We start from the raw sequence: 12,056 nt of genomic DNA, 5'->3' as shown, positions 1-12,056 counted from the left end.
GGTACGTAGACGATACTCTCCCCTCTCGTTGTTGTGCATCACCATGATCTTGCGTGTGTGTAGGATTTTTTTTTTAAATTACTGCGTTCCCAACAGTGGCTGCATCCGCGGCCTCCAGTGGCATGCCCATCTACGGCGGCGGCGGTCACATCCCGGCAGCAACGCTCCTCCCTCCAGAGGAGCACCATGGTGTGGCACGCTGCCCTCTCTCCAGCGTGGCTCGCAGCCTTGCGGGTTAACGGCCGACGTGCACCTCTAAGAAGCGGCACTATATGGAGCGGTTGTACCGCTCACCTACCGCTCCAGGGCTTTTTTGCCTAATGGTTAGATTTGGAGGAGGGACTATAAAAGAAAAGGGTTCTTCCTCCTACCACCTACCTCTTGCCTTCCTCTCCCCTTCATTAAATGCTTTGTAAATTCTTACATGGAGAAGGGCAAAGCTATCTGATCCCTGTATCCTGACAAGCCATGCCATTTGCCAACCGCCGGGAACGTATCTAGTGCACCGGGGCAATTGGTGCTACCGGTGCACCGGACCCCGTTGCACATTAAAAATTGTTCGAAAAAATGCGGAAAAATTTTAGTGCATCGACACAACATCAATGTATGTTGACACAAAAATTCAAATCAAAATTTCGAAACAATGCTCAAGATATGAAAATGGCAAATTTGACGTCAATGTGTTAATGGGCCAAAACTGAAGTCCAACTTGTGTTATGTACTATTCAGTGTCAAATTTGTCATTTTTGTATCTCAAGCAATGTTTTGAATTTTGATTTAAATTTTTGTGACACCGTACATTGATGTTGTGTCAATGCACTAAATTTTTTCTGAAGTTTTTCGAACATTTTTGAATATGCAACGGGCGGCCGGTACACCGGTAGCACCAATTGCCTTATGCACCAGATACATCCCCACCAACCACCATAGCCTCCTCCAAATCATTGGACCGCTCCACCCCTAGTTGTTAAGCTTAAGAGGTAATATCACTGGGAGTCTTAGAACTTGCGTCGCATGTTCAATTTGTTGTTAGAACTTTAAAAATATAGTTTTGTGGTCATCTAATTTGACCCAAGCGTGCAGATACGGGCACACTACGGGTACGCGGGTGTATTCATGTGTATCCACCACTTGCCAGTGATGTGTTTTTACACAAAACACCAAATCTTCTTATTTGTGGAAAAAGTCAACCATAGAGATGCATTTTTGAACAAAACACCCTCACATTTTTCTATTTATAGGAAAACAGAACCACAAATACTATACATATATGCAAAAATTAACCAACAAAAAGCGTGTGCCAGGACTCGAACCAGCCAAAAATTTATTCAACACGAATCGTGTAGCCACTAGGACATTCATGTCAATATGGATAACGAGCAAATATGTACACTTGACGAGGATTCATGTGGATCTTAATTGGTATGCGGATAATACAGCCCATTGTGCGGGCGCTATTTTTTAAAAGATTTTTATAGAACATAAGTAATAAAATTATTTTCAAATATTTGTGTGTCAAAACATACAGATAATGATTATTACATAAAACATTGGAATATAAACATGTGTATTATATATATAATATTTAGTAAAACATAAGTAATAAAACATTTAAGATATTTGTATAACATAAGTAATAAAATTATGTTCATATATTTATGTGGTAAAAATACTATACATGCAAACGATGATTAGTAAATAAAAACATTTAAATAAAAACATATGTATTATATAAAAATATTTAGTAAATACATACATTGATTTTTTATTAAATAAATATGTTTAATGAATCCAAAAATATATGGGCAGTGATACGCGCCGGCGCACCGGCCCAAATTTGGGCCGGTCGGCCTGTAGCCATGCGATCTGGCAGGCAGGAGCCGTCCGATCCCCCGTCCCCCCACGTCATATCATCTTCTTCCTCCCTCCCCACGCTTCAGATCCATTCACGCGCGATGTGTCCCTGCCCCAACCACCTCGTGCGTGTGCTCCGGCAAGAATAGGAAGCATCCACGTCCTCTCCCTCACCGTCGCAGCACCCCCGTCCTCTCCCTCTCTGTCGCCGCTTGTCGCTGTCGCCGCTCATGCGCCCACAGACTCGTCCCCGGTTGAAGCTGTTTTAGCCTCTGATTGAAGCTTTTGTTACGCCGGTTGAAGCATTTTTCCACGGGTGAAGCTTTTTCCACTATGCCTGTTGAAGCTTTTTCCGCCACCGGTTGTAACTTCTCCTTAGTGAGTTGAAGCTTTTTTCCATGTCAGGTTGAAGCATTGGCGCCCGTTGTCTGCCACACATGTAACAAAAAAGTCGCCGATGGTAGCAAAAACAGGATGTGGTTGTAGCAAAAAAAAAGGATGTGGTTGTAACATTCCCTGTCTGCTGCTTGTAGTTTGTCGCGCTGCCAGTTCTAGCATCGCCGACCGCCGGTTGTAGCAAAAAGAAACTCCGGTTGTAACAAAACAGCGACACGGTGGTAGCAAAACTGTGACGCCGGTGGTGCATTCTAGCAAAGCAAGACTTTTCTGTTGCCGGTAGTAGCTTATTTTGCAGGCGGTTGTAGCTTTTTTTGCTTCTAGTTCCAGCAAATTTTGTCGTTGGTTGCAACTCCTGGACTGGCGACGATCACCGCGCCTATCATCTACTGTTCCTCTGTTCCATTGTTTGGTTGAAGCTTTTTTATCTACTGGATGTAGCTTTTTGCGTCCACGGTTGTAGCATGGGAAAACATTGTTCGCAACTCTCCCCGATGCCGCGGTTGCAGCTCCCCTCGGTCGCCATGGTCGTATCACGGGGCACCTCGGTCCCCTCCACGATGTTTGGCTTGCCGCCGGTTGCAGCAAAAAAAGGGGGGCGGGGGAGAGGAGGAGGAGAAAGGAAGTGAGGGACAAGGAAGAAGGGGGAGGTGGGAACACGAGCGGGGCTACAACCATGGCCAGCGGAGACTTCAATCTTCCAAGCTACATCCATGCCCGACGGCGAGCTGCTCACGTGCTGCAACGGGGGAGGCGAGATATGCATGCGTTGTGGGGCAAGATCCGCGCGAGGTTGAAGAAAACAGAGAGGATAGCGTTTGGTGGCCCCGTGTCTATGTGTCGCCTGGTGGATGGCTGGGGCGAAGCGCGCGTGAACGCGACCGGCCCAAAGTTCGGCCGGCGCATCGCGCCCAATCGTTTCCCAAAAAATATACACTTGCAGCTTATATTTAAGTTTTATACATGACTTATATTCAAAAAAGTTATATAGCTTAAATATTAGCAAATATTCATTTATGAGCTCGAGCTCATCTGCACCCTATAAACTATAAAATAAAAAAAATTCAAAATATTCCCCTTTTTTGCGTGGTAGATGTTTCGCTGTGTCGAATTTTAGATCGTTTGGACATACGTGTAGTTCTCATAAAAAACAAAATCGGTCCAAACAGGACACTTTTTCACATACCTTAAAATTTGTCTTTTTTGCTGAGTCCTTAGATGTCGAAATGAGCTGAAATTTTGCAGGATCCCCACGCTCTGAAACATCTTCCATGCAAACAAAAATTCAGATTTTGCTTTTTGATTTTTTCAGTATTTTTTTACTGTTCATGGCGAGTGTAGATGAGCTCGGGAGCTAAATTGCCCCTCTTAAATATTAGCCATGATTGAATATTCATAATAACGTTTTAAATTTTAAATATGAATATTTTTTAAGTATACAAACATTGAACTATACAAATGTGCGTATAATTATTGAAATGATTGTATAATTAAAATAATATTTTTGTATTGTAATTTTCAAAACCAAATATGTAATACACACATTTATATAATACACATGTTAATATCTCGGGCAAAAGTGTGGCGTGTTCGGGGTGTTGCCTCGGTCTGATTCGTTTAATGGCAAGAGCTTCATTTTTGGTAAGCCACTTTGAAGGTTCGCAAAGCTGCTTATCAGTGATGGAGTCGCGTCGAGCTCGGATGAGGAGGTGAATCTTCATTCTTTTCTTCGGTGGTTACTGTGGTGGTGCCGAAGGCAGGTGACGGGCGTTGGTGTCAAGCTCGGAGGTGTTCTGCTATCTTTTCAGTTTTGTCATGTCGATTTTTACGTGACTTGTACTTTGTTCTTTATAATATGAATGAGACACGTATTATCATGAAAAAAAGGTTATTCTCCAATTTTTTTGCTTCAGGACCTAGAAGTGCTGTTGTCGTTGTTTTCTTCCATCTGACTTTGCCCTCTGCTCGGCCTCCACCGCAATCTCTTCATCCCTCCCGCCGCCAGATCTTTGCTCTCGCGACTCAGTGGCCGCAAACATGGGCGGCACCACGGTGGTTCTCCCGTCTCTGCTCACGCGCCGTAGCGCCGCCGCCGCTGCTGACCTGCACTCCAGTTGCTCCAGCGTGCGCCTAAACCCTGCCTCGATGGCCAACCCCGCTGCTGCCAAGACGCCGAAGCAGCCCGTGTCCGTGCGCGACGGGTAGCCGCTGGCGCCGAAGCGCGTACACGGTGGAAGCTCCGGGGACGAGCTCCATGTGACAGCCCCCGCCAACATGAAGAACAGCAGCACGATTCCGTGTCCCAGCAGCGGCAACGATCCAAGGAGTCCGACGTGCCTCCACGCCTCCGTGATCAACAACCAGGTCGCCGAATCTCCGGCGAGTGCGACGCAATCAAAGCCGCCGAACAGCATGCGCCAACTGATCGAGAACGCTCGCCTTGCCATGACTCGCGCTGCCGCCGAAGAGCGGATGGTGGACATGGATTGGGCTCACCCTGCCGCCGAAGAAGAGGCCAGCCGTCGGCGGGACATTGAGCGCAGCAGAGCGGAGGCCCGGCGGAAGGTGGAGCAAATGACGGACACCGTGCAGTTCAACGACCCATACATTGATCCCTCCGACGTGACCAAGTCCCCTGAGGAGCTGCTCCTGCAGTTCCATCGAATCAGAAGAGTGTTGTTGCTCAAGTCATGTAATTCCACGAACATTTTTTTTTGTATTTTCACGCGGGGGGGGGGGGGGGGGGTCCCCCACCTGAATATATTGATCACGGCGGGCTAGGCCCACAGAATTTTAGAGAGAGAGAGTTTTACAAACGGGTCAAAACATGGGCATAATCCCAAGTGAGAAAGACAAGCCTAGTAGGCGAGAGCCCTAAGCCAGGAGTCAACGTGAGCCCTGTGGTCTTGTTGCAAGCGAACACACCACAGATCAGCGTCCTCCCGACAGCACTGCAGGGCCCTGGCCAAGGACGGCGCCAGCCGCTGGAAGACCACGGCGTTGTGATGCTTCCATAGTTGCCAGCAACAGAGCATCACAAACTCCACCCCAGAATCGACAACGTTGTTTGCCACCCTAGCCAGGGAGTTCAAGTTGCTGACCGATGCCCCGTCCGCACTCATCCCGACCTTGTGCCAGAAACCGCCCGCGAACGGGCAGGCAAACAGCAGGTGGTCCGCGGTCTCGAGAGAGGCGGGGCACAGAGGGCAGCCGGCCTCATCGGCAGCAAGAATGCACTTCCGTAGCAGGACATCCCGCGTGTGGATGCGTCTCTGAACCAACAGCCAGCAGAAGAATTTGACTCGGGAAGGCACTCGCGCGCCCCAGATCATGGCGGCATAGGTTGCGGTCACCCCACCGAACCGCAAGAGGGCGTAGACCGAGCTGGAGGACAGGCCCCCCGCGTGCGCCCTCGCATGTATCAGCCGACGCTCGTCGGGGCCCTCTCGGCGCGGCGCCTCGTCCATCAACCTCTGAACACCCCGCAGCTCGCGCGCGCCCACGGCCGTGAGTCTGGGGACCAGAAAGCTGTTGAGGCCGTACCGCCGCACCTGCCATACCGTGACCTCGGCCTCGACTATGTGCGAGAGGAGAGCGGGGAAGACCGAGGCGATCGCTCCACAGGGGAGCCAGCAGTCCCACCAGAAGGAGCAGCACCTCCCATCCCCCATGTCCACCCTTGTGAGGGATCGGTAGAGTGGCAGCAGCTTGACGATGGAGGCCCGGTGCTCGCCCAGCACCAACTCGCCGCGCGAGAGGAGAGAGTGGCCGGTCGCGCCAGCCCAGACCCACGATGCCCATCTCGATCGTGGCGAGGCATGCAGCCGGTGTATCATCTTTAGAAGAAGGCACTCATTTTGGGTGACTAGGTCGCGCACACCCAAGCCACCTTCGGCTTTGGCGCGACAGACCTGACACCACGCGACCAGGCATTGAGCGCCTGACGCCCGTTCAGCGATGTTCCAGAGGAACGAGCGACAGAGTCCATCTAGAGCACGGATGACGGCAGGCGGCAGGAGCAGCGCCGCCATGGAATAGGTAGGCAGGGCGTTGAGGACGGCGTTTATGAGGACGAGCCGCCCGGGCGGGCGAGAGAAGGCGAGCAGCCCATCTGGCAAGGTACACGTCCACCTTCGCGATCATGGGCAAGAAGTCGGCGAAGCACAGTTTTTCCCATGAAAGAGGGAGCCCCAGGCATGACTGCGGGAACACGCCGGCGGCACATCCCAGGGCAGCCACCACCTGCTCCACAATGTCGGCGTCGGCGTGCATCAGGACGAGGGTGCTTTTGGCAAAGTTAATCACTAGCCCGGTGGCCTCTGCGAACTGGTCCAGAAGTAGCTTGAGGCGCGCCGCCCCCCGCCCGCACACCCGCATGATAATCAGGGTGTCGTCGACGTACTGAAGCACCACCGCCGGGGCGTCCGGTAGTAGGGGGTGGCGAAGCACATCGTCATGGCGGATGAGGCATTGGAGGACGTCGGCGACGATGATGAAGAGGTAGGGGGAGACGGGATCCCCCTGCCGCAGGCCGCAGCCGACCTGGAACCACCTCCCCGGCACGCCGTTGAGGAGGACGGCCGAGCGCGATGAGTGGAAGAGGGAGTCCATCCATGCGCACTAGAGCGGCGGGAACCCCCGCACCTCCATGATAGTCCTCAAACTTGCCCAGTTGATGGAGTCAAAAGCTTTGGCGAAGTCGAGCTTCAGCACCACCGCCGGGGCGCGCCGCCTGTGGCAGCACTGCACCAGCTCCATGGCATACACAAAATTCTCCGAGATGCTGCGCCCTCTCACGAAGCCAGATTGATCCTCGTCGATCAGGAGGGCGATTTGTCATTGAAGCCTCGTCGTGAGCCCCTGCAGAGGATCTTGATGTCATTGTTTGGAAGCGAGACGGGCCGGAAATCAGCCGGGGTCGGAACACCCGGTTTCTTGGGCAGGAGGGCGATGTAGGCTCTGTTGATCCCATCGAGGCGGGCAGTCCCGGCATGGAACTCTGCAAAGAGGCGGTGGATGTCCGGCGCCACCTCCACCCACGCCGCCTGGTAGAAGGCAGGACCAAGGCCGTCCGGGCCCGGGGCGCTGGTGCGATCCAGGGCGTGGACCACGGCTTTGATCTCGGCGTGGTCGAACGGAGCCACCAGCGCCGCCCCATCAACCACAGGTGCGTCGACGTAGATCGAAGCGCCAGGTGGGGGGCCTGGGCCGGCCCAGTAGAGCCGAGTAGAAGCCCAGCAAGGTGGCGGCCTTGCCAGCATGGTCCACCACCTGCACCCCTTCAACTTCCAGCGTGCCTATGGTGTTGCGTCGTTGTCGGGTGGAGGCGGAGGCGTGGAAGAACTTGGTGTTTTCGTCGCCTTCGCGGACCGCCCGGCGCTTCCCTCGCTGCCGCCAGTGGGCGCACTGCCGGCGAACCGAAGTAGGAAGGGCAAACCGTGCGTCGAGACAGAGGGATGCCTCAGCTGCAGAGAGAGCACGTGTTTCCTCCCAAAAATCGAATAGATCAATCAAGAAATGACAGTCATTGTCGAAGGTGGGGATGAACCGGTGTTGCTTTTTCCATACCTTGGCGGCGTACCTGAATGCCTTTTTCCGGGCTGCAAGGACACCCGCGGCGCCTGAGCCACGGACCGTACCCGACCAGGAGGGGAGAGTGGTAGGGAGGAAGGATTGGTCCAGGAGCCAGGCATTTTCGAAGAAGAACCGCGACGGTTTTGGAATTGTAGTAGAGGCAGTGACTAGGAGCAGCACGTGGTCAGAGGTGGTGCGGGGGCGAGACGGAAGGGTAGTGTCCGGGAAAGCGGCGTCCCAAGAGTTGTCAAAAAACGCCCGGTGAGCCTGGCTAGGATCGGGGGGTTTTGACGGTTGGACCAGGTGAAAAGCCGGTCGGAGAGGTGCAACTCATGGAGTGCAAGCGAGTTGATGAGCGAGTTGAAAGCGGCCGCTCGCCCTGCGTGGAAACACCCCCCACTCTTCTCGTCACGTTGGCGAATGAGGTTGAAATCCCCCACAACGAGCCAAGCCCCGGAGACGCTTGGGGGGAGGGTGAGCATGTCCTCGACAAAATCCGTCGTGAGAGAATGGTCCGAGGGCGCATAGACGTTAGTCAACGTTAGACACCCCCCTGTGGAAGTGCAAGCGAGGGTGACCGTTAGCGAGAAGGTGGACTCCAAGGAGGAGACAAGAGAGAAGGAGGAGGGTCCCAGGCCGTAACCACCCCTCCACGGCTGCCGTCGGCGAGCTTGGTAACGAACTGCGAAAGACGCCTGGGGAGGAACGAGATAGCTTTGCGAGAGTCGAGTTAAGCGAGTTTTGTTTTCTGAAGACAACAAAGCTGGGATCCACGGAGCAAACGGAGTTTTTAACAACATCACATTTATCCTTGTCCCTCAGGTCTTGGACATTCCAGGATAACAGGCGGAGAGACATAACAGACGTACTACCCATTACAACAGCTAGCACCCGAACAGGAGGGTTGAGCACTACGACACTCGGAACAGAAGAAAAGGATACAACCATCCATGCAAAAGCAAACTACAAGAGCGGCATGCACGGAGGCAACGGGGCCAGTGAGTAAAGCAGAGTAAAGCAGAGGAAGCAAAGTCTGCAAACTGCAGTAGCTGAGAAAAGCAGAATCTGCATTTTTTTTCAGTAGTTAGTGTGCATTATGATCACAATTGATCAATTAATGTAAGGGATTTGTTTTAGTATGTAAAAGCATTGGATCTGATGAATGCAGCAGTATTAGATCTGTTCCCTCCTAATAATTATTTTTTTCATGAATAATGACAGGCACACACGATCCCACCAAGAAGATTACTTCTGTTCTTGAACTACTATTCTAGATGACTGCTATTTTCCTGGAGAAGAACAGATATGTGGCTTGGTCTAGAAAACTTTACACCACAACAATGCAGAATTTACTTGTCGCATCAAGAAGGCGCCAAAAGCATGTCTACTGAACTCCTGAATCCTGATGCATACATGCATCATTGTTGCCAAATAGCTCATGTGTACTTGTTGTCTGAATTTTGCAACTGCTGCAAATTTCGTTCGATACAATTGGTGCCAGTATCAAATCAAACTTCATGTCACTGCCAAAAATAAATACTTGGCAACAATGGTGCTTACTTCATTGAATATCTGAATCCACATATTCATTGACATAAATCTGCTGAATAACGAGGGAACTACAAGGCCTGGTACATCATCTGAATTCACACTACATAACTTCATTCAAATTCAACTCAATTACAATGGGAAAAGTTCGCAACATTCACAGGTGTTGCTGTTCCTCCTCTTCCTCTGCACCTTCAGCATCATCCGCAGCTTCTTGGTTTCCTCCTGAAGATAAATCCTGAGTGCACATTTTGATACACTGGGAAATGGAAAGATTAGCTCCGCTCTGTAATATGCTTTGTAGATCCTGGAGCGACCGATTCTTTTTCATCTTTATATGCAAGTTCTTGACCTCCTTTTAGCATAGCTTGCAACGTCAAGATGATGTAGACACAAAGCAGTTCTGTTTCTGGTTGTCTGACTTGTAGCAGCTCTGAACTTCAGGGTTAATATTGATGTTTCTTACCCTAAATAGCACTTGCCATCGGCAGTAAAACGAACAATACCAGTTAAAAAGATAGTATTATCATCTTGAATGGTCAGAACTTGGCCAGCGACACCATCCATCTTTTGCCTCCATTTGACCATCACCAGTCATTGGTCTCCAATTCTCAAGGCAAAACTTCCAGCAAGACATTCAGAATACTAGCCATCACGGTCAGTGTGATGCTACTGACCGCGAATGGGAGGTGATGAACAACACGGTCAAGGTTCAGAGCCTAGCACAATGCTCTATAGGAGAATTTTAGTTTGTGGCAAGATCGCCTAGTATGCAGGTCAGCTCAGGAGAAGATCCATTTGGAGTTTTGGGCCATAACAGCCATGCAAATATTCACTTTGGGCTTATAAAGCCAGCCAGGTGCCTACTTAGAGACCACCAACAGCCATGGTGATAATACCGGATCAAGGTATACAAATCTGCACCCTCAAACTGTATGTAGCTCGAATATATACAGTGAAGTCACAGCAGTTACTTGGTACACTACACTGAGAATATGATCTATCACGTTGATTCTTAGATTAGTTGAACACAAATCCGTGCCCCATAGAATGCAGCAGGACGATGATAATTATGTTTAAACAGAAGTTTCAAGTTCCTTTCGTATAAATTAGTACTCCTTTTGTTCCCTTTTATAAGACGTTTTAAACATTTCAGACACGCCCAAAACAGTTCAAAGCGGACTGGCTAAAACGCATTAAAAAAGAACGGAGGGAGTAGGATGCATGCATATTGATTGATTACAAAAAACTACAGATATAAATTTTTTTGAAGGAAATGACAAAACCATAGATGCATATTTCTGAATCATAGGTATTAGAAGGGGAAGAATGACATGGGGACTACTGAAATTCATATACCAAGATTAACACACAACGCGTTTTAGCTATGCCTGGGCCGACTACGACTCGGATTCGAATTGCTTCCCGCCACTTTTCTCTCTCCCGCGTCTCTTCTTTCTTGCCTGCCCCGTTTCCCCAATTCCCGATCTAGCTCACCTCGCCCTCCCATCAGCATCCCTCGATCCATCTGACCTCGCCCTCCCTCGATCGTTGCTCTGGCGATTCCACGGCCAACCATGGGCGGCACCACGGTGCTCCCGCCGTCTCTGCTCCCGCGCCGTAGCGCCGCCGCTGGCGACCTCCACTCCTGCTCCTCCCGCGTGCGCGTGAATCCCGCCTTGATGGCGAATCCCGCCGCTGCCAAGAGGCCGAAGCGGCCCATGTCCGTGTGCGACGGGCAGCCGCCGGCGAAGCGCGTACGCGGTGCCTGCTCCGGAGGCGAGCTCCATGTCGCGGTGGCCGCCAACATCAAGAACAGCAAGCTTCCATGTCCCAGCAACGGCAAGGATCCGAAGAATCTCCACTCCTCTGTGATCAAGAACCAGGTCGCCCAATCTCCGGCGAGCTCGACGCAATCGAAGCCGCCGATCAGCATGCGCCAAGTGATCGAGAACGCTCGCCTCGCCATGGATTGGGCGCACCCTGCCTCCGAAGAAGAGGCCAGCCGTCGGCGGGACATCGAGCATAGCAGAGCGGAGGCCCGGCGAAAGGTGGAGCAGATGGTGGACACGGTGCAGTTCAACGACCCCTGGATCCATCACTCCGACGTGACCAAGTCCCCTGAGGAGCTGCTCCAAGCAAGACAGCAAGCTTGGCGTTATCAAGCTCACCGCATCGAGATGGCTCGTCGACGGGACTTTGCTCAAGCGATGCAAATCCACAGATGTGTGGTCAAGTGATCGAAGCAGAGGAAGCAGAGTCAGCAAAGGTTGCAAGTGTGTAGGAGTATTTCACTGGCATGCTTTTCAGTAGTGCGAGTGAATTTGGCCATCAATTAGTGTGCATTATGATCACAATTGATCAATTAATGCAAGGGATTTGTTCCATGTAAAAGCATTGGATCAGTCTGTTGTAGTATGTTTTATGTAAAAGCATTGGATGTGATGATCCCACCAAGAAGATCACTTCTGTGCTTGAACTACTACTCCAGATAACTTCTGTTGTAGTATGTCTGCTTGCTGAACTTCTGAGCCTGATGCAGAATTTACTTGTCGCATCAGGAAGACGCCAAAAAGCCTGTTTCATTCAGACAATTGGTGTATATGCTATTTTCCTGGAGAAGAACAGATATGTTGTCTGAATTTCATATTCATTGGCATGGATCCAGTGAGGTAAGGGAATTA

At 50.8% G+C, this 12,056-nt stretch overlaps 1 protein-coding gene and 1 pseudogene across 1 annotated transcript; both read left to right on the top strand.

The window, feature by feature from the left end:
* The first annotated feature begins 4,287 nt into the window (after positions 1 to 4,287).
* Positions 4,288 to 5,031, top strand: LOC147958920 (uncharacterized; annotated as a pseudogene).
* A 5,863-nt stretch (positions 5,032 to 10,894) lies between these two features.
* On the top strand, positions 10,895 to 11,650 carry LOC147958919 (uncharacterized). Its single transcript, XM_087537801.1, has one exon. The coding sequence runs from the start codon at positions 10,950 to 10,952 to the stop codon at positions 11,610 to 11,612; it is 663 nt and encodes a 220-aa protein (XP_087393927.1). The 5' UTR covers positions 10,895 to 10,949; the 3' UTR covers positions 11,613 to 11,650.
* Positions 11,651 to 12,056: the final 406 nt, after the last annotated feature.

This window comes from Triticum urartu, chromosome 7A, assembly GCF_056163025.1.
Source record: "Triticum urartu cultivar PI428250 chromosome 7A, HENAU_Tu73, whole genome shotgun sequence".
Lineage (NCBI taxonomy): Eukaryota > Viridiplantae > Streptophyta > Magnoliopsida > Poales > Poaceae > Triticum > Triticum urartu.
Note: the sequence above shows the minus strand (reverse complement) of the source record. Positions and strands in the feature narration are given on the sequence as shown.